Source organism: Poecilia reticulata, chromosome 20 (genome assembly GCF_904066995.2).
Source record: "Poecilia reticulata chromosome 20, P_reticulata-male-v2, whole genome shotgun sequence".
Classification (NCBI taxonomy): Eukaryota; Metazoa; Chordata; class Actinopteri; order Cyprinodontiformes; family Poeciliidae; genus Poecilia; species Poecilia reticulata.
The window spans coordinates 27,273,357-27,300,642 of NC_088849.1; the positions used below are offsets into that span (position 1 = coordinate 27,273,357).

Below are 27,286 nucleotides of genomic sequence, written 5' to 3' on the forward strand. Positions count from 1 at the left end.
ACTTCCTGTCACCAGCCTGAACAGACAGGAAGTGACCCCACCTTCTTCCTCTCTGTTGGCCCGGTTCTGTGTCTACAACAGAACCTCAATGGTTCCCAACCTGAGCCCCAGGTGACGGTTGACCCTGGAGCCGACCCAGAACCTGTGAATGTGGGAGGAGCCCCGGAGGAAGGAGGAGTCAGAGACGGTCAGCTGGACAGTTTGTGCTTTATTTGTTGTGGTTTCACTTTGTGCTTCAGTGAAGCTTCGCTGCAGCTCTGACCGCAGGAAGTTCTGCTGACGGTCCATCTGGGTCCAATCAGCTGCGACAGAACCAAGATCAGAACCAGGGCTGAAACATCCGGTACCGACAGGTTAGAGAACATGGGACAGGCTAAAGACTCACTGGAACCAGACTGAACTGGTTCCTGTTCAATCTGAACCAGTTCCCACTGAGTAAAACCAGTTCAGTGTGAGAGGAATCAGTTCAGTCATCATGGTAGAACCAGCTCAGGTTCTGGACGGGTCGCTCCAGACCATCACCAGTCCACCCAGTCAGCCAGTAGGACTGATTTCAGAGTTCTACCTGTGAACTCTGACCTCTGACCCATTTTCTCTGCTTCATAATCACAGTTAGATTGTTTTTGAGTTTAAAGGGCCGGTAGAGCAGATTAGGATTCTAACGGGTGGAGTTTAGTCCTCCAGAGGCGGCCATCTTTAATGTGGAGGGGGCGGTTCCTCAGCAGGTGGGCGGAGCCTGCAGAGCAGCAATGGATGAAGATGGTTGATGTCTTCATCACAGCAGGTCATGTGACCGGCTTCTAGAACATGCAGTAAAAACAACGACATGCTGCCCAACACGTCCAGCAGGTGAGGACAGGAGGACAACCTGTCCATTTCTCCAGGTCCAACACAGCAGGGACAGATACCTCCGCCAAGGAAAGTAGTCCCAGAAGAATGAAGCATAGAAGATCAAAAAGTGCAAAATACTGAAGGTGCTTAAAGAGCATGCACTGCAGGCATGGAGCAAGAACATCCTCCGACCTCTGACCCCTGACCCCTTCCCCTTAGAGAGACGAAGAAGAAGGACCTGCTGCTGGACTGGTGTCCTTCCAGGACATCTTGGATTAGTTAGTTATGGTCAGTCTGGGTTGTTTCTGGAAGGGAAACGGGGACAGGGTGTTGGGTGGATCTGTTCTGGTTAATCTGGTTTAGTTAGTGTAAACAGGGTCTCCTGAATGGTTCAGTTTGGGTCAAGTGGGTCCAGTTCTGTTAGCTGGGTGAGACGGGGTCCCACCAGATAACTGATGAACAGGAAGTTGGCTCATCTCTCCAGTGGAAGACCCCTTATTGCTGCGGCCGTCATCATCGGCTTCATCAGTCAGGCTCCTCGTCTTCCTCCCCCCGGGGGGCCGGTGGGACCTCAGGGTGCCTCTGGCTGTGAGGGCCGAGGCTCCACTTCTGGGGTCACCTGGTGTGATGAAGACCACTCGAAGGACTCGTCCTCTCCTTGCATCAGCTTGCAGTAGGCCGTGTTAAAGGCGGCGGTCGGGAGGCTCTGCCTCCTGCAGGGTGGGGCTGGAGTGGAGGAGGAGGAGGAGAGGAGGTGGGACAGGGAGGAAAGGGAGGAAGAGGAGAGCAGGAGCAGAGCCTCGGAGCCTCGGTGAGGCGGAGGAGTGGAGGCACACAGAGGCGGCGGCTGCATCTCCTCCTCCTTCTGCTCGTCCTCCTGGCCGCTGCTCCTGGCCCAGAAGGAGTGTCTCCTGCGGGCGGCGGGGGACCGCTGGCGGGGCCGGGGCAACGTGAAGGAGCTCAGCGCCTCTTTGTGGTGGGAGGTCCAGCAGGTGTCAGAGGTCAGGGGCAGGGAGTGTCTGTTGGAGGAGGAAGGAGAAGGTGCAGGCGGATGCTCCTGGCAGACACTGAAGACTCCTCCTCCTCCGTCACTGCACCTCCTGCTACTGGCTGGTTGCCTTGACAACAGCAGGGCGGCGGGACACATCTGGGACTTTGACTCCAGACTCTTGGACTGGACATAGTTGATGAGTCCATTGAGTGGATTGGCTAACGGTTGGTGGGCGGAGCCAGACGAAGAAGGGTGGGGCTTCCGGACGCTGTGGAGGTCGATGACGGTGGAGTAGATGTCCCGCAGGTTGATGACCTTCGTCTTCTTGTCCCGGTTCTCATGCAGGACGGCGTTGGCACAGATGAAGAGGAAGATGCCAATCCCCATGATAAGTGGGCCAAAGACCTTCAGCCTATCAGAGTACAGATACCTGCAGAGACAGCCAATCAGGACGCTTCAGAAGCAGGTCAAAGACCACCTAGACTACCAGCCCTCTGACACATCCCCCAGCCCGTCCAGACCCTGGATCGAGGGTCAGCCCACAGATCCGGTAGCTAATCCTGCAGCTCCCCTGCTGGTCGGTCGTCACATTGAGGTAATTGATGTTCGCTCACCTGTCCAGGAAGTCTTCCAGAAATCCTTGTGGAACATCTTGAGAGGTCCCATTGACGGTCTCTGATTGGTTGAAGCCATTTCCTCTGTCATTGGTTCTGTCTCCTCTGTCTGACTCCGCCCACCTGGGTTCCTGCATATGGCACAGCGACATATCAGAACGGACACAAAAAGGACTCTGCTGGTTCTGCTCAGGTAAACTCTCACCTGTGCTGGTGCTGGACTACTGAAGGACATCAAGGCCATGGTGGTGCCCTCCTGTGGCTGGGAGCTGAAGAACAGTCCGTCCCGAGGCCAGTAGCCCAGAGCTGCCATCAGAACCCCGACCATCAGAACCAGGATCCCCAGAACGGCCACCAGACCCGAGATGGAGCACAGCTTCAGCTTCCCCTTGACCACCACCACCTCGCTGCGTCTGGACAGGAAGTGACATCATCGTATGAGGCGGGGACTGCCCCCTCCGGCGGAGTGTGTGGGTGTGTGTTACCTTTTGTTCTTGTTCTTCTTCTTGTGTGGGTGGGTTCTGTGTGGTTTGGACCTCAGAGAGTCCTGTCGCCTCGCGTTGATCCTCAGCAGTCCGCCTGTCGCAATCATCACAGGCTACCAATCAGACGATGGCTGAGCGGGTCAGGCCCCGCCCACTGCCACCTCACCTAGAACAGAGACACTCCTGAGAACCAGTACCAGGAACCCAGATAATCCACACTACACCCAGAACCAACCGAACCAATGATGGACCCCAGAACCAATGATGGACCTCAGAACCAACCAGAACCAATGATGGACCTCAGAACCAACCAGAACCAATGATGGACCTCAGAAATAAACCAGAACCAATGATGGACCTCAGAAATAAACCAGAACCAATGATGGACCTCAGAACCAATGATGGACCTCAGAAATAAACCAGAACCAATGATGGACCCCAGAACCAATGATGGACCTCAGAACCAATGATGGACCTCAGAACCAATGATGGACCCTAGAACCAACCAGAACCAATGATGGACCGCAGAACCAACCAGAACCAATGATGGACCGCAGAACCAACCAGAACCAATGATGGACCGCAGAACCAACCAGAACCAATGATGGACCGCAGAACCAACCAGAACCAATGATGGACCCCAGAACCAACCAGAACCAATGATGGACCGCAGAACCAACCAGAACCAATGATGGATCCTGGACCTTCTACTCTGACAGATGGGAACTACATCTCCCAACATGCATTTATTGTATCAGCAGAATCTCTGTGAGGAAATCAAACCAGTCAGAACTGATCAGAACTATCTGGTACTGCTGAAGATCAGAACCACCACAAGTTGAGATCCATTCCGTCTGTGATGATCAGTACCAGCTGGTTCCCGCTGATCAGCACACACACACACACACACACACACACACACACACACACACACACACACAGAACGGATCGGAACCAGCTGATTTGTTTCTGGTGAGCCCAGATAATCAATCGCTGCAGAGCCGATACGGATCAATGGCAGACAGACAGTTGGTTCCTACTGCTGGAGCTGCGGCTGCTGCATGGCTCTGCTGCTGCGGCGTCTCTGCAGTGCCTCCACCTCCTCCACCTCCTCCGTCTGCTCCTCCTGCTGCTGCTGCAGAGACTCACACCTCCTCCTCTGCTCCTCCAGCAGAGGGACAGGCTGGGTCCTCCCACTGATCCTCAGCTGGAAATATCCCTCCTCACTCGGTGAAAATAGCCTCAGCTCTGCTCCTCCTCTTCTTCCTCCTCCGCTCTCATGGCTGCAGCATCATCTTTCATACCGTCTCCATGTGAACTCCTCACCGACCGGAGCTGCAGTGTGTGGTGTGACCAGCAGGGGGCGCTCTCTGCACAACTGTCTCCCAGCATTCCCAGTTAACCACCAGCAGCTCAGTGGGACAGGAAGCAGGGTCTCCATAGCAACATGGAGCTCCTCCCACTTTTCATTTGAGACTTTTTGTTTAGGGAAAAACATTTGAATGTGGCTGTTCCCTAAATAATGTGCATCATGGCATAAACCATATTCAGCAGTGCAGCGCAGTGTTTACTGTAGGAGTAAGAAACATTTATTTCTTATGAAAAAGTGAAATAATTATACACATTTTATTTAAAGGTTTTGTTGGCTCTAGTGGCCTTTATTTGAAGGTAGTTTGACAGGAAAGACATACGTCAAATGTTCCCAGGCCGGGAATCGAACCTGCGACCACCGGCATGAGGACTAACACATGGGTTGTGCTTTGTCCCTGCGCCGCCACATGTAGTGGATGAAAATACTTCAAATTTATTTTATTCTTATACATTTAATTTTGTCCCTCTTGGCCCTCCATACACCCGCTTTGGGAAGACCTGGCCTGAAGCATATTGATCAGCTGACTGATCATGTGATCAGCTCTGACCAGCTGAAGCCCCGCCCCCCGCCGCCCTGAGGAACCAATCAATGATCACACTTCAGGTCAGAAACTTTATTGATCTGTCAAACACTGACATAGACAGCAGGCAGGAAGTGTTGCCATGGGAACCTGAGGAAACCTGTGACGTCACAGAGGGGCGGAGTCAGCTTTAGAATACAAATCTAGAATAGAAAGCTTAAAATAGAACTCTATGGAGGAACAGTAGAAAGTCTGGAGCTCCGCCCACCGGGGGATGACATCATCAGGAGAGGAGGCGGGGCGAAAGTGTGACATCATCATCCGCTTCCTGTTAGAGTCCTGCTGACAGGAAATGATGACATCACACCAGGATGCTGATGAGACCTCATCTTCATCATTGTCATCTTCATCAACTGCATGTTTCCAGCTGTCTCAGTGTTACCATGGAAACGAAGCCACTTCTGGCTCCGCCTCCTCCCAGCTGTACCTCAGTCACAGACAACATATCCCAGAATCCCTTTCTGTACTCATCCAGCTAAGCCCCACCCATCCCGAAGAGGAGGAGCCTAAAGGAGATAAAGTGACAGCAGCACCTGAACCTGATTGGTTAATACCTGGCTGAGGGGGAGGGGCCACCGTAAGGGAACTGAACCTGGTCAGTCACAACATGCAGCGGTCAGGTGCTGGGATCCTGGACATCTGATTGGCTCTTGTCCTCGGCCTGTGATTGGCTCTTGTCCTCGGCCTGTGATTGGCTCCCGTCCTCGGCCTGTGATTGGTTATTCTCCTCAGCCTGTGATTGGCTCTTGTCCTCGGCGTGTTTGAACATCAGGATGGAGTTGTAGATCTTGAGGGCGGGGCCGAGCTTGATGGACATGATCCTGACAATGTCCCGTTGGGTGAGCAGCAGGAAGGCCCGCCCATCTATTTGCTACAAACAAACAGGAACCATCAGAACATAAATCAGAACCAATCAGAACATAAATCAAAGGTTGATTCTGTGTAACACTCTGATGTCCTGATCGGGTCCAGCAGGGGGCAGCAGAGTGGTTCTGGTGGAGGTTTCCTCTCCATGGTGGCCCTGTGCTGGGTGCGTCCTAATCTGTGATGTCATTAAAGCCGAGGCCTGTGATTGGCCGACTCACCTCGTCTCTGAACTGCTGGGCCTGATCCTCACATCCAGGAAGAGATTCCACGAAGTCGGACACCTGAGGAGACAGCGCAGGTCAGCGGGTCAGCCGGGTCGCCATGCAGACCAGGCGGCGGCGCTCACCTGCTGGACGGTCCAGCGGCGGACGGCGTCGGCGTGGAAACGGGCCACGCCCGGCAACAGCTTCCTGTGCTGCTCCCAGCAGAGAGAGAGGTCGCGACCTGGTTGGGCTGACATGGCCGACAGGAAGACAGACTGATGGAGGACGGCCTGCAGACTGGACTCTGACAGGTCAGAACCAGAACCAGAGAGACAGGTCAGGACCAAAACCACCAGAACCGGGTCAGAACCATCCCGGTGCTGCTGAGTCAGATTCGGGTCTCATTGGACACAACAGCGCCAACACTGCTGTTACCATGGAAACAACCTCTGTTTCCATGACAACGCAGCACAGCTCTGTTCCAATCATCTTACTGTCTCCATGACAACACAGAGGAAGCTCTGACATCACACCCAGAGTGACCAGACCAGCTGGACCGGGCCGGGCCTCCAGAACCTTCCAAAATCTGGCGGGTCTCAACTGGACCGGATCAGTACTGAGAACCAGGTTTGGACTGAACCCAACCTGAGGTTCTGATGGAGGTTCTGGTATTGCTGTGCAGACAGTTAGGGTCAGAACCAGAACCAGAACCAGAACCAGGCTGCAGCTGCTGCAGTTTCTTTGTTTCCTTATTGGTCCTTCAGACACGCCCCTCTGACATCACACTCTGGTCTCCATGGAAACAGCCATAGGGCAGAACTGGAGCTGGAGGATACACAGGCCCGGTTCTGAACCCATGCAGAACCAGAACCAGAGGAACCTTACCTGGACTGATGGTTCTGAGGGGAAGCTCCTCCTCTTCCTGTTTCACACGCAGGCATTTGGTTGGTTGGGACAGTCTGTGGGTGGAGCCAGAGAGGACATCAGTGAAATCAAACATTCTTCTTCTGTGGTTTTATTAAAGATGGCTGCTTGGAACCAAATAGGTGATCTGGGCTGAGATTACACTAAGGTTCTGTTGAGGTTCTGTTGAGGTTCTCTAGCATCCAGACGATCCTCAGAGACCAATCGTTTCATTGCTCTACTTCCTGATTGGACAGAGCTCTATGAGAAGAGCCAATCAGAGAGCAGCTGCTCTCACCTGTCAGGTAGTCTTTTCCTCTTCCCCAGAGGCAGCAGAGGGACATCAGTGGACTCCTGCTTCACCTGGACGCCTCTGCTGGACAGGCGGAGAGACAGGAAGACGGACAATGAGAACAAACTTTTTCTGCTTCCCTGCTCACCAGAGCAGAGCATGAAGCATCATCCTGTTGTCCTTTCAGAATAAGAGCCTGCGCTCCGGGCTACCTGTGAAGGTGGGACAGGGACACGGGCACCAAGGTGACGGACCTCTCTCCACCCAGCCGGTCGGGCAGCACCACCTCCTTCCTCATGTTGATGTCTGAGTACGGACAGCCGAAGGCACTGGGGACGGACAGAGACACCCTGAGACACTGTGGACAGGTGGAGGGACAGAGACACCCTGAGACACTGTGGACAGGTGGAGGGACAGCTACCTGTGGTGTCCCGTATATTTGGCTCCTTTGATGTGTCCAACGCCTCTGCAGCCGGCAGTGGGACACACTCCCTGAGACGGGGAAGGCAAGGGGGACGACCCTGTCCAACAGGAGACAGACAGGCTTCAGGACCCAATACCTACAGTCGTCCCTGTCCCACCTGTCTCTGTCCCACTGCCCCCTGACCTGGGGGGGGCTCCAGCGGGTGCCCCGTGCGCTGGCTCCATCCCACCGGGTGGAGGTCTGGGTGGTCGCTGTCCATCCAGACGTCCAGCTGGGTGGACCAGCCGTCGTAGTGGACCTACGGGGACACGCTGTCTGTCATCGTCCCCCTCTGATGACATCACAGAGGTGACGGGAAGGGCGCCGTACCTTCACCCTGTAGTCCTCGGTGTCCGTCACCGTGGCGACGCGGATCAGCATGGGGTTCCTCCTGTCCACCGCCTCCAGCCTGTGGTTCACCTGGAAACCGTGCGGAGCTCTCTGATTGGACAAAGGCACAGAGTGAGCTATCAGGCACCACATGGAGCTCTCTGATTGGTCTCCGGTCTGCCTGGCCCCGCCCCCTCTCACCAGTGTGAACGCTGAACTGGGAGCAGCCGTGGAACCAGTTTCCTGCAGGTAGTCGTCCCACACAAAGTCCTCTGGGCTGGGATGACCTGGAGCACACAGGTTACCAGTACAACCAGCACCATAAGTACTACAGGGGCGTACAACACATCCCATCATTATTTTGGGGGTCGGGGGGCAGAGTTACAGTAAAATGTGGTTTAAACTTGTGTTCAAGCTGCACCATCAAAATGACCCGTAAGTAGCAATAAGTAACCAAAGTGTTTTTCTCGGTAAACAACCTGCTGGTGCTGCAGAAGTCAAACGAAGATTCAAACGTTTAGATCTGAGTTTGGTTCAGATCTAATCTCTGCTTCACCTTTACAAAACCTTTAATGAGTAACTCCACTTAATTAAATTCCTCATACATATTGCAGGTTCTCAATAGAAATCACGTTAATTAAATTAGAACTAAGTTGCTTTAAACTTTTTTTATGGGTTTTATTCGTGTTAGAACCTATTTATATGTAAAAACTGAATATCTGGGAAGCATCAAGGCTCTAGCGCTTTCTAGAAAAATATTCAGATTTTATTTTGTGGTTTTAAAGGCTCCATGTTGAAGATGGTAAGAAATAAAGACTTTATTTTGTTTTAATGGCAGCTGCCCCCATACTGAGCTGTTAGCTAATGCTAATGCTAATGCTAAGCTGCTCCCGTTACAAACTCTTCTTATTAGAGTTAGAGAGTCAAATATGATTTAAATACTGGCTCCCTTCTACAGATGAAGGAGCCAAGTCTATGAAAGCAATGCAGCAGTTTAGCTAGTTTTGGTTTCCAAGGCATAAGGAGGCAGTTTATCATGATTCAGCCAAAGTAATGAAATAAACTGTTTATTGCCAGTGTGTTTCTTCCTATTGAACAGTGAAAGTAAATAAAACATGTTCCATGTCTTTTGCTTTAAGTTTTTACTTACTGGAGGGTTTTTTAGTTAGTGCTGTAGAGCCACAGCTAACGGCTAACAGCTAGCTCCTCGCTTAGCGGCTGTAACGGAGCCTGTGCCTGTTCTATCAGATAGCCACACGCTGTCAGGACAGCATACATGCAGAGTACGCATCCCTGTGTTTAATGTTGCTGATCAAATAAAATCAAATGGTAATGACAGCGTTTGCATGTCTGAGCTGAGGTATCTGACAACGTATGCTGATCTGACAGAACACCATGGAGGGACCCAAAAATTAATTCCTGTTTTTTCTTAGATGAATGGCTGATTTACTTGGTTTTTGTTTCTGTTGCCTTTTTTATATTGATATTGTTTGAATACAAGGGTTTCTTTCATGATTTCTTTTTTTGGGGCAATTCTAGACTTTTCCAAGATGGACCCCCCCCAACCCCCTGGGATTCACGCCTATGAGTACTACTATAGTACTACTATAGTACTACTACCAGTAGTAATAGTACTGGAGACTAGAAGCTGCTCTCTACATGCAGCTGGTTCTGGTTCTGGTCCAGGTTCTGGTACATACCCTGCGGCGCAGTCAGCGGTCGGCTCTGCACCTCACACCAGCCCACCGGATGGATGTAGGGACTGCTGCTGTCACACCTGGAGGACAGAGAGGACAGGTCAGCAGCGCCCCCTGCTGCCAGCACTGGAACTACCACAAACTGGACACCTGAGGAGACGCCTGTCCTCGTCCACTGGTCGATTCTTTGCTGTGACTGGTTTTCTAGTCCAATCAGTGACCAAACTGATGAACCGGTTGAGTTGGTCAGGTAGTTTGAAATGAGTAATTTACCAAAGAGATGCTACAAGCTAGCAAAGGCTAGCAGGATGGGGACGTGTCTTGGAGCGTGGCCTGCGGCGCGGCCAGAGCCAGCCTGTCCCCACAGAGAGCCGAACATCCTGAGTCCTGCCCCCCCTTCTCTCTGCCACTTCCTGCCCCGTCTCTGTAAATCGGCCAGGCTACAATGGCTACTGGAATGATGTCTGGATGTTTTTCATCCATCCACCTGTTGAAGCGTCTAACCTGACAGCATCTGGAAACGTAGTTCCATCTTCACTCTGACTGAGTTTGGTTTGTGGTGAAAACACGAGGAACTGGAGCGGTCCGAGGTTACCATGGTGACCGTAAGAACCAGCTGCGGCGGTTCTGGGGAAGGTCGGACTGGACCTCCTGCAACTTTCAGCCACAGAAGATCAGAAGGACAACGGCTTCGTTCACCTGGACTTTACAGAACCCAGAGTCTCTGGCTGCCCTCCCCCCAGTCTGTCCCCAGTGTGTCCCCAGTCTGTCCCCAGTGTGTCCCCAGTGTGTCCCCAGTCTGTCCCCAGTGTGTCCCCAGTCTGTCCCCAGTCTGTCCCCAGTGTGTCCCCAGTCTGTCCCCAGTGTGTCCCCAGTCTGTCCCCAGTGTGTCCCCAGTGTGTCCCCAGTGTGTCCCCAGTCTGTCCCCAGTGTGTCCCCAGTCTGTCCCCAGTGTGTCCCCAGTCTGTCCCCAGTCTGTCCCCAGTCTCACCAGTAGTCATAGGTGTCGTCCCAGTTGTCGAAGTGAACCAGGAAGCGGTCGTTGATAACATCAGCGACAGACGCCACACACACCAGACCCGGGTTCTTCTTGTCCACCGCCTCCAGCTTCATCCCCACCTGGAACTCACACACCTGAGGGACAGACAGGTGGACAGACGGTTGGGGGACGGCAGAGACAGGAAGACACACAGTCAGACAGGTGTGGACTCACGGTGGAGCGACAGGTGAACAAGGTGGGCGGAGCTGCGAGGGAACCTGAGGACTGCAGGTAGTCCTGCCAATCGAACTCCGTCTCACTGTGACCTGCAGACACAGAGACAGGTGGACAGGTGGACAGGTGGAGCAGGACTCAGCTGTCTGGCTGCAAGTTCCCACCCTGTGGGGTGGAGTTGTTCTCACCTTTGGGTGGGTGGAGCTTGTGGCGGTGCTCTCTGCACCATCCGGCGGGTCTGATGTCAGGTGAGTCGCTGTTTACCCAGAAGTCATAGCACTCTGAGTATCCGTCGATGTGGAGACGCAGCCGGCAGCCAATCACCTGAGAGAGAGACACAAGGCTGAGGTGGCCACTCCCACTCAGGTGTGGTGGGGCGGGACTGAGCGGTTACCTCGGCGACGGTCAGCACACAGAACATGGAGGGATGCAGCGGGTCGATGCCCTCCAGCTTCATGCCCACCTTGAAGGCCGTCCTCCTGCTGGGACAGGACTGGTCCTGAGGGACAGACAGGAGTCCATCAGGACAGGTGAGGCTCACCTGGCTGAGGGCGGAGCTGGGCTCACCTGGGTGAAGAGAGAGGGCGGAGCTGCCTCGGCCTTCTGCTCGTTCAGGTACTGCTGCCAGGACCAGGAGCGCCTCTTCACGCTGACTGTGGGGCAGAGCAGATGTCACACCTGGACTCACCTGAGCCAATCACAGCACAGCACCACGAGGAGGAAGACGGTACCTTGAGTGCTGCTGACTTTATTCTTCATCTCCTCTTCGTCTTCCTCTGTGGTTCCCTCTCCTCTTCTTCTCTCTGACATCAGAACGACATCACAGCTTCAGGTCAAAGGTCAAAAACATCTTCCCCTGACAGGTGTGAGTGACCGTCCCTGTTGTCATGGTGATACCGAACCAGTACTGGTCCAGCCTGCTCCAGTCTGTACTCAACCGGAAGTCATTCAATAACACTCAGACCGGAAGTCTGCACACACCTTCAGAGTAAAGGTTTGATGCACCAGAACCAAAGTAGAGACCCAAACGGGCCCAGTCCGGCTCCGACACTCCATAAAGCTTTCAGAACCGCCACAGAACGAGACCAGCCCAGACAGCTGATCAGAACCGGACCAGTCTGAGTAAAACCTCCGACATGAGCGGCTCTTATTCTGAAGGCAGACCGGAAGCGCTTCGAGTCCGTCGGAGCAGCGACTTGACAGAGGAAACGGATCAGGTGGAGATCCGCGGCTCGGAGGCCGGCAGCGGGGCCTCTGGGGCCGGGCCGGGCCGCCGGCTCCATCCGGCTCGAGGAGCCGCGGCGGCGGACACACGGAGCTCAGAGGAGCCGGTACCGGAACCGGGTTGTGGAGCGAAACTTACCGACTGTGATGATCCGCGTCACAGCGCTGACACACAGAACAACACGGAAACTGGAGGCTGGGAGGGCAGCGCGCATGCGCAGGAAGGAGAGGGGGCGGGAGGAGAGAGAGAGAGAGAGAGAGAGAGAGAGAGAGAGAGAGAGAGAGAGAGAGAGAGAGAGAGAGCAGAACCAGAACCGGGGCGGTTCTGTCTCAGCCCAACAGAAACATCCATCTGCAGCAGGTTCTGACCTGGTCCAATAACTGCTTGTGGTTCTGATGGATCCCACTGGTACCAGAACTGAGCCAAGGAGTTCTGGTTTCTGATGACCCGGGGTTCAGAACCAGAACCCTTCAGGTCCTTATGGACCGGAACCAGGGCAGGACTTGATGTTCTGCTGGCACCGACCCAGTACTTGGTGTTGATCCGGACTCGGGCTGCAGCAGTTCTTCTGGGTTCTGGTCCGAGGAATCGTGGAGAACTCTACCAGGATCGGTCCAGAACCGCTGACCTCTGACCTGTGGACTGGCAGTATCTCTGGTATTGCTGATGTCTTCCTGTCCAGAACCGGAACCGGTCCAGTCTCTCTGGAACCCTGCAGAACCCATCTCAGTGCAGAACCTGTTGGGTGGTTCTGTTTGGACTGCAGCTTCAGAACCTGGTAGGAACTGAACTGAAGAACCTTGTTCTGACCCAAACTGGTTCTGCAGAGCAGAATGGTTCTGATGCAGCAGCTGGATTTAGGCCCGGTTCGGATCCTCTGAGGTTCTTCATCCGCAAACTATTTCTAAAACTCTGAGCCGTGCCTCAGCCGGTCCAGCTGTCCGGCCCGGTCCGATCCCTGGTCCAGCTGTCGGACCCGCCCAGTCTGAGCTGTGAGCTCCTCCTGCTCTTCCTCCTCCTCCTCCTCCTCAGACCCGATGAGCAGCCGGACCGAGCGGAGGTGAGTTCTGCCCGTCCTGTTTCTGTGTCCTGCTGATGATCCAGCAGTTCTGCATCGTTTCTCTGTGGTTCTGATGGGCTGAAGGATTGGACCTGCTCCTGGTTTTAGTAAGATGGACTCATAAATCGGGACCAGAACCAGCCCGGTGTTCAGGCGTGACTTGGTGGTTTTTGGTTCTGGTTCCAATCCTTCTAACTGGACCTAAGCAGAAATATAACCCACACAACCGGTCCGGTCCAGATTCTCATGGTTCTGGATACGTCAGAGGTGGAACAGAAATCCTGAACATCTCTGAACTGTCTGAAGAGGAGGAGTACCTATTGGACCTCTGGTTCCGACCCACCTGCCTGGTCGGAACCAGCAGAACAGCCAAAGGCTTCCCAGTTTCTGAATGTCCCGTTGGAACTATCAGAACCACTCAGGAAGTCCAGAGTGGGCCGGTCAACACCTGCTGGTTCTGTTTTCAGAACCACCTGGGCACTGCTCTGTGTGGTTCCAGAACAGTTCTGGAGACACGTGGAGCTGTTCTCCAGACAGACTGAGCGACTCAACGGTTGTTCTGCTGACACTTTGTGTTCATGCAGACGTTTTGTGGCGAACCTAGAATGATTTTGAGGTCCTTCAGGGCGGTTCTAGAGAAAGTATTTCAGGAAGTTCTAGAGTTTCTTACAGATGTCAGATGGTTCTAGAAACACTGAGTTGTTCTTGAGTTGCTTGGTGCTTCTTCAGACATTCTAGGCAAAAGTCTTATGGACGTCTTAGCGTTTTGACTCGTACGGTGGTTTTAGCAATCCTTTAGGCCAGTTCTAGAGAAAATGCCCTGAGAACTTTAGATGGTTGTAGAGTCCAAATGCTGCTCTGGAGACCCGCTGACATGTTCTAGAGGGTTTCTGGAAACCCTGTGTTGTCACTCGAGAACTTTCAGGTGGTTCCAGAATTGCTTTGAATGGTTCTCGAGGGTTTTTGGTGCTTCTTCAGACAGTTATAAGGTCTCCTAGAGGTTGTTCTAGAAGACGTTTTTGGTGAGCTGGTGAGCTTTCAGGTGCTTCTAGAAACACTTTCGGCTGCTTGGGCATCTCTAATGAGTCTTTAGGAGTTCTTACTGTCCAGATACTGGCAGATCCTTAAGGGAGTTCTGGAAAAACAACCCCAGCAAGCTTTTAGGTAGTTCTAGAGTTTGATCTTGTTCTGGAGACCCTCTAAGACAGGGATGCCAAGCTCCACTGTCCTGCAACCTGTAGACGTTCCACTGTCCAAAACGCCTGAATCATTTGAATTATCTTCTCAGTACAGTCAGGTTCTCCAGAGTCCTGCTAATGACTTCCTTATCTGATCCAGCTGTGGGGCATCAGACGTATCTGAGGAGGCAGGACAGGCCTGGACACACCTGGACTCCAAGATGTTCTAGAGAATTTCTTAGAGCAGCTCTAGAGAACTTTCAGGTAGTTGTAGAGAATCTTACCAAGCAGAAATGAGTCTAAATGGAAATGGTCTTGTGTCACTGAAACGCTGCTGGATTCCGATCTCAGCATGACGTTCTGGTTCTGGACCAGGCCCACGGACCGGACCGGTTCAGATCTGAAGTCAGCTGATTTAACGTGTGTCTGCTGAACCATAACCAGGTTCACTTACTATCTGAGGACCTGAGTGAAAACACTTATCTCTGATTGACCAACAGCGTCCATTTCCTCCTAATGGACACAACAGGCTGAGACTCTCATTCTCTCCTCCCTGGGGAACCAAAACCATTAGCCTGAGGTTCTCGCCACACACACACACACACACACACACACACACACACACACACACACACACACACACACACACACACACACACACACACACACACACACACACACACTCATCGATGGCTGGAAGAAGCTGACTTCCTGTCAAATGCCTCATGAATATTTAAGGAAAGCTCAACTCTGGGCCTGCAGAAGCCGCAAACTCTGAACACAGATCTGCAGCCACAGCCTGGAAACCAGACCTCACACCTCCAGGTTCAGGTCTCTAGTCCTAGAACGGGACTCCACACCTCACACCTTCAGCCAATCAGAGTTGAGCCTGCTTCAGTGGGCGGGGCACATGCTGGAGGAAGATGAGGAACGATTCTTCCTCATCTTCCTTCCTCCTGTAGATGTTCATTGAGAAGACTCTCTTCCTCCTTCACAGGATGTTGTCACCTCATTCTGCTACCTCCCCTCCCACCTCCTCAAGCTCCCCTAGCACAGTGACCTCTGACTCCAGACATGTTGCCATGGAGACCTACTGGAGAGAGGTACAGAGCATTGAAGAGGAGCAGGAGAGGGAAGAAGAGGAAGAAGAGGAGAGGAAGAGCATGGATGGTGAGCAGTATTAACCCACAGTGAGACGACGTGTCTGCATGTGTCCTTCATGTTTTTTCCTCCTGCAGAGGTGGAGCTGGAGGAGGCATGGCTGACGGAGGCGGGGCTTTCCTCCCTGGTCGTGGGCTCTTCATCAACAGAGACGCCCCCTGTGGTGGAGGCAGTGCTGTCCACGTTGACACGGCAACAAGCCGCTACGGTGAGGAAGAGGCTGGACAACTACAATGAGACGCTGAGGAAAAGGAACCGACAGCCAATCAGAGACGTGCGTGACGTCTTCACTGAGGTGGGACATGAAGGACATCAGTCAGGTGTTCAATCAGCCTGAGAACCTGAAGGAGTTTTCTGTTCCAGCCTGAGACAGACTCTGCAGACCACGGCCCGCTCCCGACCCAACAGCAACCAGAGCCGCCTCCACGGCGGTACCACACCACCACCAAGACCATCCGCCGCAGCACAAACAGAGGTACTGCCAGCCCACCTGACCAGGACCGTGTGGTCCTACTTCAGGAGCCACGAAGAAGATGGTGGTCAGTTCCAATACTTTATTAAACCAACAAATTAAAGTCTTCGAGAGGTGACTCACTAAGTTTTATTTGTTGCTTCAGTCTTTCTCCAACTTTGACCGTTAGCATCCAGATGTTTCCTGAAGTGGTTGTATTGGCTGTTTTTGATGTGAATATTGATTGTTGACAGACCCAGAGACGTTTCAGGTCCTGAAGCTCCTTCTGCTCAGACTGTAGAACTGAAAACGCCTCACTGGTTCTGCAGAGGTTCTGAAGACGTTTGGGTTTCTGAGGTGTTACTCAACCTGTGGGGAGGTTTCAGTGACCGACCCGCTGGTCGTGTCAGGACCGTTATTTACTGCTACCCAGTCAGAAGCTGGTGTCCAACATGCAGAGTCCTCCGCCCATTCTGCTGCTGTGTAGCTGGATGTCGGTCAGCTCATTACCAGTTCATTTGGACCGGTGGCGTGTTGGTGACGGTCCAGTCTGGCTACATCCAACTGAAAAAGTCAGAACCAATACTATGAGTCTCTCCTCCCCCATGGTTCCAGCTGGTTCTGGTTCTGTCTCGGTATGAGGCCAAGTCTTGGTTACATCCAACCTGTAGATCGTATTAGCCTGTTTGGTTATTTGGACCTAAAGCGGTTCTGGCCCGACTAGCTGACGGTGACCTTCAGGTCCCTCTCTGTTGGCTCTTTACCGGAGCCAGTTCTGGTTTTGGACTGTTCCAGACTGATCTAGGTGTTGCTTGCTGTCTCCAGGGCGGTCCACTCTTCCCGTGTTTGTTTTCGAGGACCGGCTCCAGGAAGACCCGTCCTCCCCCGCGCCCACTCCCTCCCCCTCTTCAGCAGTGAGTCGGCTGAGATGTGCTGATTGGCTGCTGCGCGACACTCCGTACTCAGAGGGCGTGGCGGAGCACAAATGGGGCGGGACATGCAGGGATTGCGTCCGTTTCCATGGAGACGAGAGCAGTGAGCTGCAGGTGAGTGCACACGGTGTCCAGCATCAGGACCGACTGCTCAGGAATCCGCAGGCTGCCGATTGGTCTCTCTTGGTACGTCTGTGCAGCTCGCCCCCGCCTCTCCGTCACACGGTCTCACCTGTACAGACGACCTGTCGTCACGCGACCTCACACGCCTCGGCTTCATCGCTCACATCGAACTCTCCACCTTCCTGCTGGCTCTGGGAGTCCAAAGCAAACGCAGCCGGCTGCCGCACCGCAGGACTCGGGGTGTGTTTCTTTTTGACAGTTTGAGGAATGTCTGTCTTCAGGAGACGTGACTCGGTCTTCTGTCCACCAGACAGCGGCGTGTTCGGCGTCTCGCTGAACTCTCTGCTGGACAACGACAGGAAGAGGTTTCCTGGAGTCAAAGTGCCCGTCTTCTTCCAGAAGGTGAAGAACCGTCAGTCTAGCGCTCCCTTCTTTACACTCCAGTGTTATTTTAGGGTCAGATCCTGCAGTACGACAGCTGAACATTCCCAGCATGCATTGTGACAGTCTGTGGTTTGCAGTGAGGGGGAGTGTGTCCTCAGAGCAGCTGTCCGTCTCTCTGCCTCTCTAGTTGTTGGGCGTCTTGGAGCAGAGCGGTCTGCAGACTGAAGGAATCCTTCGAGTTCCAGGATCAGCTGCCAGACTGAAGGTACCACCCATCGGCTTGTCTCCGCTTCGTCTCAAACCAGAACTTCAGTCGGTCTCCGTCCATCTGTCCCTCTGCAGTTCTTGAGAAGAGAGCTGGACCGGTGCTGGAGCGCCTTTGACTGGACCGACGTGCGGCCGGTGGACGCCGGCGGACTGCTGAAGCTCTTCATCAGAGAGCTGCCGACGCCGTTGCTGACACACACACACCTGTCTACCTTCTGCTCTGTCCTGGGTTCGTCCACACACACACACACACACTGTGTTGGCCGACCCGACAGGTCCTCTCAGCTGACGTGTCCCTGCAGGCGTGTCCTCTGAGGTCCACCAAGTCCAGGCTCTGCAGCTCCTCCTCCTGCTCCTTCCTGAAGCTCACAGAAACATGCTGAGGGTAAACTCCGCCCGTATCCTACAGCTTTTTCTCTGCACCTTAAATTTCCGCACGCTGAATGGTGTTTCCATGGTTACAGGCCCTGCTGCTCTTCCTCCGGAAGGTGGTCTCTCATCAGGACCACAACCGGATGTCTCTGTGGAATGTCTCCATGGTGATGGCTCCCAACTTGTTCACTCGCCAAAACCATGGAAACAAGCGCTCCATCACCAAGCAGCAGGAGGAGATGGAGGAGGCGATGGGCGGAGCACGGCTGATCGGACTCATGATCCGGCACCAGGACCTGCTGTGGACCGTGAGTCTCACGCCGTCCTCCATGACGTCAGCGTCCCACCCACTCTGACATCACTTCCTGTCGTCTCCAACAGCTCCCGAAGTTTCTCCTGGCCCAGGTGAGACAGATGAACCAGGCGTCCAGTCAGAGACAGTTCAACCTGAGCAGGACAACGTCCCGACTGCTGAGGAGGAAGAACGACAAGAACCTGGTGAGTTCCGACCCAGAACCAGCTCAGGAGCAGGTACTGCGTCTGCTTTAGGCTGAATTCCCACCAGCTCAGTTCAGGCCACTTCAGTCCAGCTACTAGCCCAGGACTGGGCCATCCTGGTCCTGGAGGGCCGGTGTCCTGCAACTCTTAGACGTCTCCCTGGTCCAACACACTTGAATCCAACTGCTGAATCTCCTCCTCTGTTCAGGCAGGTTCTCCTGAGTCCTGCTAGTGACCTCATTATTTGACTCAGGTGTGTTGAAGTCGAGATGCACCTAAAAGTTGCAGGAGACCCTCGAGGCCTGGAGTTGCCCACCTCTGTACTAGCCTGTCTGTCTAGTCAAAGTCCGGTTCAGTTGCTGAGGTATGAACGCTAATCGACCTCTGCTCCTCCAAACCTCAGTCTGGATTCGGTTTGAATATGAACGCTCAGCGGACCGGAGACCGTTAAAAAAGCAGGAAGTGGACTACAGCGCAGGGCATTCTGGGTAAATACAACCAAAGCTAACGTGCTAGCCTAGCGCTAGGAGCAGAAATGGCTCCTGGTCTTTAGCCAAAGACTAAAGAGAAATCCTCCAATCTGATGCCTTGTGTGGTTTCCTTCGGTGGTTCTTGGTGCAGCGCCCCCACAGGCCAGGAGGGGAACAGGTTGGTTTGACTCAGAACCACAGCAGCTGGAGGAGGAGCAGATGTTTGGGTCCAATAGAACCATGTTCGATAACATGGGGTCTCCTTCCACTGCTGGCTGACCTTTAACCCCTCGTAATCCAACCGTTGTAGTTTACCTTGAAGCCACGGAGGTTTGGATGGCTCTGAAACACTGCAGAGATTCTTACATCATGATGAACCTGAGCAGGGAAGAGCACCGCTTTATTTAAATGTGCTTCACAAACTAAATAGATTTATACAAAAAATATTAAAACATCATCTTCAATGATCTCCTGCTGGTTTATTCTGGATTAGATTAACCCGACAGAATATCTGGCAACACCAGGAACCGTCCAGGGCCCAACACTGACCCCTGGGGGACGCCGCAGGCACTGCGCCCCCGTTCATGTCAGGCCTCGAGCAGAACCCGATTCATCAGCAGAACCGCATTCTGGGCTGGAGCAATGATGACATGGTCCAAAACCGCTTCATACTTGGAGGTTCTTTTGGGTCAGAGCCTTCCTGACAGGAAGCTGAGCTCCGTCCAGAACCGACTGACTCCGGGTTCTGCTGCTGGTTCTGCTTCCAGGTCGGCGAGCTGTCTGAAGGGGTCATCCGGGTTCACGCTCCGCTGCACACCAAGGTTTCCATGGCAATCCAGCTCGACGAACAGACGACTGCCAGAGACGTGACGACCCGCTTCCAGTCCGAGGCCAGGTGAGGACGAGTCCGTCCAGGTGAGCACCGCCCACTCAAGTCACCTGACCACCAGTCTGTCTGTCCCCAGCCCCGCCCAACACCTGTACGAGGTCGGAGGAAACATCTGTAAGTATCCTGATGACATCATCACCTTCAGCTGTCTGAGGAACACCTGGACACCTGTCTCCCTGTCTGTCCCCGTCTCCCTGTCAGATGAGCGCCGCCTGCAGCCGGACTGCTGCCTGCTGGACGTCTACAGGGTCAACCCTCGCTGTGATTGGCTGATCAAGCCCTGAGCTCACCTGTCTGTTACCTGCTCGTGTTGTAATAAAAGCCTGAACCTGGCACTGTCTCCTCCTGCTGGTCGCTGCCGGTACTGCAGGCTTCAGCGCCTGCCAGACGCTGCCGAGGGCAGCAAACGTTCACACGGGGTTAGAAAAACATTTTATTTCATGATTTCATCCCATCGTCTGTCTGATGACATCATCACACGAGTTCTGCACAACATGGCGGCTCTGCTCATTAAACTGAGCAGAACCGCTTCATAAAGTCCACAGGGTCAGAGTTCTAGTGGGCTGAGGTCAGGGGTCACCTCAGGGCAGGGAGGTCAGGTCAGAGTGTTAGGAGCAGCTGATGTTCTCCAGGTGCTGCTCCTCTGCAGCCATGGCGGCGGCCTGCAGCGTCTCCGTGTCGCTCTGCAGCGGGTTCAGCTGCTTCCTCTCGCTGTGCATGTTGTTCTCATGGCGCTTCAGGTCCGACGCCTGGAACAGCAGAGAGACGCGGGTCAGAACCGGTCCGAACAGCGACGTTTAAGGAACGGCAGAAACTGGGTGGAGCTCCAGTGGTCTCCATGGAAACCCTGCCAGGGGTATGAATACTTCTGGCCTCACCTGCAGATGAACTCTGCAGCGCTAATCTACTCGGCTGCTCTGTTAGCTTTCAGCTGAAATTCAACATGTTGAAGTTTCTATCATTAACTGAGACGTTTCTATTCATGCTCTTATTTTGAAGTTTACGCAGCACTTCCACTTCCTCTCATCCTCACCACCTGTAATGCAGTGCAGAAGCAACAGAGCTGAAAGGGTGAAGCAGATCAGCATGGAAGTGGACCAGAACCACAGGAACCTCAAAGGTTCTGGGTTCTAGTTCCTATTGGACCAGATGCTGATTTTCTGCAATAAAATGGTTAAAAGTTAATAATCGTCCAGTGTGGTTCTCTGAATTATTTCTGGATCCGTCAGCTGAGGATGATGAAGGAGTTCTGGGTTCTTTGAAGGGAACCAGAACCATCAGCGCCAGGACAAAATCTAATATGAACACATGAATCCTGCTGGTTCTGCTCAAAACGAGATCAAAGCTTCATTCTTCCCTCCAGACAGATGGAGGTCAACCTGCTTCAACCTCCAGAACCAGAACCTTCACTGTGTTCTACTGGGTCTGGTACCTTGGCGAAGGCCTTGGTGCAGGACGGACAGACGAAAGGTTTCTCTCCTCGGTGTCTCCTCTCATGGTCCTTCAGGTGAGACTTGTGTTTAAAGGCCTGCAGAGAGAGACGAGTCAGAGACAACTGACCCTCAGGTTCAACGTGTCCTGGTCCCTACTGGTCCCTGCTGCCCTGTACTGGTCCCTACTGCCCTGTACTGGTCCCTACTGGTCCCTGCTGCCCTGTACTGGTCCCTACTGCCCTGTACTGGTCCCTACTGGTCCCTGCTGCCCTGTACTGGTCCCTACTGCCCTGTACTGGTCCCTACTGCCCTGTACTGGTCCCTGCTGGTCCCTGCTGCCCTGTACTGGTCCCTGCTGCCCTGTACTGGTCCCTGCTGCCCTGTACTGGTCCCTACTGGTCCCTGCTGCCCTGTACTGGTCCCTACTGGTCCCTGCTGCCCTGTACTGGTCCCTGCTGCCCTGTACTGGTCCCTACTGCCCTGTACTGGTCCTGCCTGTTCTGGTCCCTACTGGTCCCTGCTGCCCTGTACTGGTCCCTACTGGTCCCTGCTGCCCTGTACTGGTCCCTGCTGCCCTGTACTGGTCCCTACTGGTCCCTGCTGCCCTGTACTGGTCCCTACTGGTCCCTGCTGCCCTGTACTGGTCCCTGCTGCCCTGTACTGGTCCCTACTGGTCCCTGCTGCCCTGTACTGGTCCCTGCTGCCCTGTACTGGTCCCTACTGGTCCCTGCTGCCCTGTACTGGTCCCTGCTGCCCTGTACTGGTCCCTACTGGTCTCTGCTGCCCTGTACTGGTCCCTACTGGTCCCTGCTGCCCTGTACTGGTCCCTACTGGTCCCTACTGCCCTGTACTGGTCCCTACTGGTCCCTACTGCCCTGTACTGGTCCCTACTGGTCCCTGCTGCCCTGTACTGGTCCCTACTGGTCCCTACTGCCCTGTACTGGTCCCTACTGCCCTGTACTGGTCCCTGCTGCCCTGTACTGGTCCCTACTGCCCTCCTGCCCTGTACTGGTCCTACTGCCCTGTACTGGTCCCTACTGCCCTGTACTGGTCCCTACTGGTCCCTGCTGCCCTGTACTGGTCCCTACTGCCCTGTACTGGTCCCTACTGGTCCCTGCTGCCCTGTACTGGTCCCTACTGCCCTGTACTGGTCCCTACTGGTCCCTGCTGCCCTGTACTGGTCCCTGCTGCCCTGTACTGGTCCCTACTGCCCTGTACTGGTCCCTACTGGTCCCTGCTGCCCTGTACTGGTCCCTACTGGTCCCTGCTGCCCTGTACTGGTCCCTACTGCCCTGTACTGGTCCCTACTGCCCTGTACTGGTCCCTACTGCCCTGTACTGGTCCCTACTGGTCCCTGCTGCCCTGTACTGGTCCCTACTGGTCCCTGCTGCCCTGTACTGGTTCCTACTGGTCCCTACTGCCCTGTACTGGTCCCTACTGGTCCCTGCTGCCCTGTACTGGTCCCTACTGGTCCCTGCTGCCCTGTACTGGTCCCTGCTGCCCTGTACTGGTCCCTACTGGTCCCTGCTGCCCTGTACTGGTCCCTGCTGCCCTGTACTGGTCCCTACTGCCCTGTACTGGTCCCTACTGGTCCCTGCTGCCCTGTACTGGTCCCTGCTGCCCTGTACTGGTCCCTACTGGTCTCTGCTGCCCCCTACTGGTCCCTGCTGCCCTGTACTGGTCCCTACTGGTCCCTGCTGCCCTGTACTGGTCCCTACTGGTCCCTGCTGCCCTGTACTGGTCCCTACTGGTCCCTACTGCCCTGTACTGGTCCCTACTGGTCCCTGCTGCCCTGTACTGGTCCCTACTGGTCCCTGCTGCCCTGTACTGGTCCCTGCTGCCCTGTACTGGTTCCTACTGGTCCCTGCTGGTCTCTGCCGCCCCCTGCTGGTCTCTGCCGCCCCCTGCTGGTCTCTGCCGCCCCCTGCTGGTCTCCCTGCTGGCCTCTGCCGCCCCCTGCTGGTTCCTAACGGACCCCACCTCTCCTTCCAAGGAGTCCCTCAGGGTCTGTTTAGGTCCGCTGCTGTTTCTCCTGTAAATAAATCAATCTGTCTGCAGACGGTTCAGCTTCATGATTCAGAACATCAAAACCAAACCAGAGCTTTCCCATGATTCATCTCTTCTGGATGGTGACATCATCATCCCCAATCTCAGGTGAGCTCACCTTGTCACACATCTGGCAGGCGAAGGGCCTCTCGTTGCTGTGGACTCGCTCATGTTTCTTCAGGTCCGGAGCTCGAATGAACGACTTCCCACAAACGTCACACCTATAGGGCTTGAAGCCCGTGTGGATCTTCAGGTGTTCTGGAGCAGACAGCAGGTGGGGGCGGAGTCAGACAGCCAGTTAGCGGTGGCGAGGAAGCAGGTGTGCTGGTGTTACCTTTCAGGTGAGCGTGCGTGGTGAAGGCCTTGGAGCAGATGTCACAGGCGAACGGCCGCTCTGCCGAGTGAAGCTTCTCGTGTTTCCTGGGGAAAGAACAGGTGGGATCAGGTGAGTCCGCGCCGCGCCCACCGGGCCGCGCCGTGTAGACCAGGTGCCACCTTACCTGAGTCTGCTCTCGTCCAGGAAGGTCTTCCCACACACCTGGCAGGCCAGCTGCTCGCGGTGTCCGTACAGCAGGTACTCGAACTTCATGTCGGCGGCGGCGGCCGACCAGCCGGGCGCCGCCTCGTCCTTCACCTCACCTATGCTGTCTGTGAAGGTCAGAGTCTGGGTGGCGTGATGCTCCGCCCCCAGCTCCTTAGGCTCCCCTTCCATCTCCGTCACCACGTCCTGGTCGTAGCAGGACACCTGCAGGGACACGACACAGGTTAACGCCTTCTGACAGGGAGGGGTTCAAACAGAAACCAGTGGGGAGGGGCACCTTGTGAACATCCTCATTGGTCAGCTCCTTCAAGATGGCTTCCTGCACGTGCAGCGCAGCGTTGGGAGACTTGTCCAGCTCCTGATTGGTGGATGCCTCCACCAGGTCGTCTGTGCCCGGCGCGTCATCGTGCTCGCCCAGGTCCTGTGGAAGCGGCCAATCAGAACAGAGGACGGCAGCTCTTTGCTGCTGATTGGCTGCTGACGGCCTTACCTCAGAGTCTGCAGCCAGCTGGGCTTCAGGGGGCAGCGCCATCTTTACGATGTCATACGGGAACTTGTCCTTGTCGTCTGACGACACGTCACGCTTCTGATGAAGCACATCATCATCATCATCATCATTCATCGATGTCCGACAGAACCACCTGAGTGTTTTCCACTTGGTGGGTGGGGCGTTACCTGGGAGCAGAGCTTGTCCAGGAAGCGGATGCCGAGGATCTGTCCTGATGACATCATCAGGTTGACGTCCTTCTTCTTGACGGAGATCTTGGCCGTGTACATGTAGTTCAGGACCTCCTCAAAGATGTCGGAGCGGATGAAGTCTATCTCGATGACGGACGAGTTGTCCACCTGAGGACACAGGGTCAGGTGAGAACCGGAGTCAGACTCTGATGGGCGGGGTCAGACTCTGATGGGCGGAGTCAGACTCTGCTGGGCGGAGTCAGACTCCGATGGGCGGAGTCAGACTCTGATGGGCGGAGTCAGACTCTGCTGGGCGGAGTCAGACTCCGATGGGAGGAGTTCTGACTCCGATGGGAGGAGTCAGACTCTGATGGGCGGAGTCAGACTCCGATGGGCGGGGTCAGACTCTGATGGGCGGAGTCAGACTCTGCTGGGAGGAGTCAGACTCTGCTGGGAGGAGTCAGACTCTGCTGGGAGGAGTCAGACTCTGCTGGGCGGAGTCAGACTCTGCTGGGCGGAGTCAGACTCCGATGGGAGGAGTTCTGACTCCGATGGGAGGAGTCAGACTCTGATGGGCGGAGTCAGACTCTGATGGGCGGAGTCAGACTCTGCTGGGCGGAGTCAGACTCCGATGGGAGGAGTTCTGACTCCGATGGGAGGAGTCAGACTCTGATGGGCGGGGTCAGACTCCGATGGGCGGGGTCAGACTCTGATGGGCGGAGTCAGGTACCTCGTGCTTCTTGAAGAGCTTCTTGAAGTAGTTGGAGCAGGCGGCCAGGACGCAGCGGTGAGCGCGGAACTTGACGTCTTCGACCACCACGGCGATGTCGCAGTGCTCGCCCTCCAGCCGCTGCTCGTTCAGCAGCTTCAGGAAGATGCTCTTGTGTTCGTCGTCCACGTACTTCACCGTCTCCGTCATCTGACAACCGGGGGACAGCAGAGGTGGTCAGTACCGGAACCAGAACCTTTGGGACACTAGAGGTGGACTTTAATTAACTCTCATGTATCTGCCACAGTCAAAGAGAACCGGGTTCTTCTCCTGGACCAGAACCACATCTCCCAGGTCCAGACTCAACCCAGCACATGTTGCAGCTTCTTCATCACTGTGTCAGGTCCAGGACCTGAACCGGGTTCTACAGAGAGACGTGGTTCTGATGGATGAAGATGAGGAAGAGGAGGCTTCATCCTCCTCTGCTGCCGATCAGGTTCTGATGGAACCATCTCTGCAGAGCGGCCCAGTTATGGTTCTGACTGAACACCTGCAGGTGGAACATTCATCAGAACCAGAGGAAGGTTCCGGTTCTGATCCAGCATTTCTGGATACTGACAGGAAGGGGAAATGTGTTCAAGATCCTAGAGGTTGATCTGAGTCGGTCCAGTAGAACCAGAAATTATTCTGTTGATGAAGCAGAACCTGCCAGATCGGTTCTTTAGAACATCATCAGAACCATCCTGACCCACCAGAACAGCCCAACCCGACTGTTGGATCTCTGACTGCTACAGACAGTGTCAGTTCCTTTTAGAACCGGGTCAGAACCGTTCGGAACCCCTGTTTGGATCATGTCCTGTGCTGCTCGCGCGCCGTCTGCTTCCTGCTGTTCTCGCGCACTACCACTGGGGCGGGCACGCGCTCGGAGCGTGTGCGCGTCCCCTGCAGCGGCAGCAGACGGTCATCAGAACTTATTGGACCAGCTGAGTCCGAGTCTCATTCGGAACCGGGTTCTGATGTGGACCTGAGCCGCTAACCAGCACCGAGGCCTTCTGTGTTTACATTAACCGAACAGGACCGACTCCGGTACCAGACATAAGACAGGGTTCGGGATTGCCAGAACCGGATCGGACCCGATGAGGACTAGAGTGCAGGTCTGAGGTGGAACCGAACGCTCGAACTGTGTCTCGGAACCGGAGCGGGGCTCGGAGCTCGAACTGGTTAGCTTTATGTAGCTAACATGCTAACCACTCTGATCCGGCCCGGATCGAGCGGGGAATCCGGGCCTAAAGCCTGGCTCCTGCCCAGCCGCTGGTTCCGGCTCGGTTCGGTTCAGCGTTGGAGTATCTGCCGTTGAAACAAGATGGCGGCTCCGTCTGCCGCTCCGCTCCGTGCCCGAGGCGCGCGCTCCGGTCCCCGGGCCTCGCGGGCTGCGGCCCCGACACGCAGGCACGCGAGCGGCGGGGCCGCGGCCTCGGAGCGGAGAGCGCGCAGGCAGCCCGGTCCTGAAGCGGGAGAGAGCGCTGCGGCCGGAGCGAGCTCTTACCGTGGCCGAGTGCTGTGGGTGTGCCCGCGGCCGCGTGCCGGGCCGTCCGGTCGGGAGGACGCCTGTTGTTGTTTATTGTTGTTGTTTGTGTTGCGGCGGCTGAGGACGAGCGCAGGAGGCCGCGCTTTGCGCCAGCACGCACACTCTGCGGAGGCACGCAGGCAGCGCGCCAAACTGCCCACAGCCTGGCCCACACGGCGCATGCGCCGCGCTGCAGCTCCGAGTCCGAGCTGGACGACCCGACCCATACTTTATTTACCCCAAAGACAATCTATGTGTTGTCTAAACTCAGAGCGGAGTATTTTGAGTCGTGGTGGACGCAGCTGTCCACTGCTTCAGCTGTCCACTGAAGCAGTGGACAGCTTCACGTCCACCACAGCTTCATGTCCACCACAGCTTCACGTCCACTGCCACCGGATGTCCAGTGGCAGTCCGCCCAGCATCTAAAGAGGCCTCTGACTGAAGGTTGCTGTATGACTGTC

General features: G+C 54.8%; 4 protein-coding genes across 10 annotated transcripts; 1 reads left to right on the plus strand and 3 right to left on the minus strand.

Annotated features, from left to right (window-relative positions):
• Positions 1-190: 190 nt before the first annotated feature.
• tmem200ca (transmembrane protein 200C, genome duplicate a) lies at positions 191-4,122 on the minus strand. The gene is made up of 5 exons (XM_017303137.2): positions 3,962-4,122; positions 2,922-3,015; positions 2,642-2,849; positions 2,437-2,567; positions 191-2,252 (listed from the first exon to the last, which is right to left on the minus strand). The coding sequence occupies exons 3-5, from the start codon at positions 2,762-2,764 to the stop codon at positions 1,403-1,405; spliced, it is 1,104 nt and encodes a 367-aa protein (XP_017158626.2). The 5' UTR covers positions 2,765-2,849; positions 2,922-3,015; positions 3,962-4,122; the 3' UTR covers positions 191-1,402.
• Positions 4,123-4,891: 769 nt separating this feature from the next.
• On the minus strand, positions 4,892-16,746 carry l3mbtl4 (L3MBTL histone methyl-lysine binding protein 4). Of its 6 annotated transcripts, XM_081601226.1 has the most exons (19): positions 12,205-12,323; positions 11,573-11,644; positions 11,409-11,494; positions 11,236-11,340; positions 11,030-11,165; positions 10,842-10,933; positions 10,620-10,762; positions 9,632-9,708; positions 8,133-8,218; positions 7,932-8,042; positions 7,746-7,860; positions 7,560-7,659; positions 7,351-7,467; positions 7,145-7,222; positions 6,829-6,902; positions 6,087-6,247; positions 5,959-6,021; positions 5,583-5,744; positions 4,892-5,534 (listed from the first exon to the last, which is right to left on the minus strand). In XM_081601226.1, exons 1-19 carry the CDS (start codon positions 12,278-12,280, stop codon positions 5,490-5,492), a joined length of 1,899 nt encoding a protein of 632 aa, XP_081457352.1. In that variant the 5' UTR covers positions 12,281-12,323; the 3' UTR covers positions 4,892-5,489. The 6 variants fall into 6 exon arrangements, with proteins under 6 accessions (XP_081457352.1, XP_081457351.1, XP_008400398.2 ...); XM_081601225.1 differs by lacking the exon at positions 12,205-12,323 and adding an exon at positions 16,061-16,746 and having other exon boundaries at positions 4,892-5,744; XM_008402176.3 differs by having other exon boundaries at positions 4,892-5,744; positions 7,145-7,219.
• arhgap28 (Rho GTPase activating protein 28) lies at positions 12,985-20,184 on the plus strand. Of its 2 annotated transcripts, XM_008402174.3 has the most exons (15): positions 12,985-13,126; positions 15,302-15,474; positions 15,543-15,760; positions 15,829-15,940; positions 16,742-16,962; positions 17,049-17,211; positions 17,282-17,373; positions 17,543-17,620; positions 17,698-17,851; positions 17,925-18,007; positions 18,087-18,302; positions 18,376-18,492; positions 19,730-19,857; positions 19,928-19,965; positions 20,053-20,184. In XM_008402174.3, the coding sequence occupies exons 1-15, from the start codon at positions 13,104-13,106 to the stop codon at positions 20,133-20,135; spliced, it is 1,899 nt and encodes a 632-aa protein (XP_008400396.2). In that variant the 5' UTR covers positions 12,985-13,103; the 3' UTR covers positions 20,136-20,184. The 2 variants fall into 2 exon arrangements, with proteins under 2 accessions (XP_008400396.2, XP_008400395.2); XM_008402173.3 differs by having other exon boundaries at positions 19,928-20,184.
• On the minus strand, positions 19,346-26,996 carry zbtb14 (zinc finger and BTB domain containing 14). The gene is made up of 10 exons (XM_008402179.3): positions 26,805-26,996; positions 25,280-25,468; positions 24,547-24,717; positions 24,362-24,457; positions 24,149-24,292; positions 23,831-24,075; positions 23,665-23,750; positions 23,449-23,588; positions 21,284-21,379; positions 19,346-20,600 (listed from the first exon to the last, which is right to left on the minus strand). Exons 2-10 carry the CDS (start codon positions 25,466-25,468, stop codon positions 20,460-20,462), a joined length of 1,308 nt encoding a protein of 435 aa, XP_008400401.1. The 5' UTR covers positions 26,805-26,996; the 3' UTR covers positions 19,346-20,459.
• Between the last annotated feature and the right edge of the window lie 290 nt (positions 26,997-27,286).

What these genes read in the sequence shown, in the direction of transcription:
- tmem200ca (XM_017303137.2), bottom strand. Translation starts at nt 2,764, where the DNA reads ATGGTCGGGGTTCTGATGGCAGCTCTGGGCTACTGGCCTCGGGACGGA. An exon ending in GTAGTCCAGCACCAGCACAG is followed by an intron (nt 2,568 to 2,641) that starts GTGAGAGTTTAC and finishes TGCCATATGCAG; the next exon opens with GAACCCAGGTGGGCGGAGTC. An exon ending in CTGGAAGACTTCCTGGACAG is followed by an intron (nt 2,253 to 2,436) that starts GTGAGCGAACAT and finishes CTGTCTCTGCAG; the next exon opens with GTATCTGTACTCTGATAGGC.
- l3mbtl4 (XM_008402175.3), bottom strand. Translation starts at nt 12,280, where the DNA reads ATGCGCGCTGCCCTCCCAGCCTCCAGTTTCCGTGTTGTTCTGTGTGTC. An exon ending in TAAAGTCAGCAGCACTCAAG is followed by an intron (nt 11,495 to 11,572) that starts GTACCGTCTTCC and finishes TCTGCCCCACAG; the next exon opens with TCAGCGTGAAGAGGCGCTCC. An exon ending in CCTCAGAACCATCAGTCCAG is followed by an intron (nt 6,248 to 6,828) that starts GTAAGGTTCCTC and finishes CTGACCTGTCAG; the next exon opens with AGTCCAGTCTGCAGGCCGTC.
- arhgap28 (XM_008402173.3), top strand. Translation starts at nt 13,104, where the DNA reads ATGAGCAGCCGGACCGAGCGGAG. An exon ending in TACCTTCTGCTCTGTCCTGG is followed by an intron (nt 17,852 to 17,924) that starts GTTCGTCCACAC and finishes GTGTCCCTGCAG; the next exon opens with GCGTGTCCTCTGAGGTCCAC. An exon ending in CTCACAGAAACATGCTGAGG is followed by an intron (nt 18,008 to 18,086) that starts GTAAACTCCGCC and finishes CCATGGTTACAG; the next exon opens with GCCCTGCTGCTCTTCCTCCG.
- zbtb14 (XM_008402179.3), bottom strand. Translation starts at nt 25,468, where the DNA reads ATGACGGAGACGGTGAAGTACGTGGACGACGAACACAAGAGCATCTTC. An exon ending in CCAATGAGGATGTTCACAAG is followed by an intron (nt 24,076 to 24,148) that starts GTGCCCCTCCCC and finishes GTGTCCCTGCAG; the next exon opens with GTGTCCTGCTACGACCAGGA. An exon ending in CCTGCCAGATGTGTGACAAG is followed by an intron (nt 21,380 to 23,448) that starts GTGAGCTCACCT and finishes CTCTCTCTGCAG; the next exon opens with GCCTTTAAACACAAGTCTCA.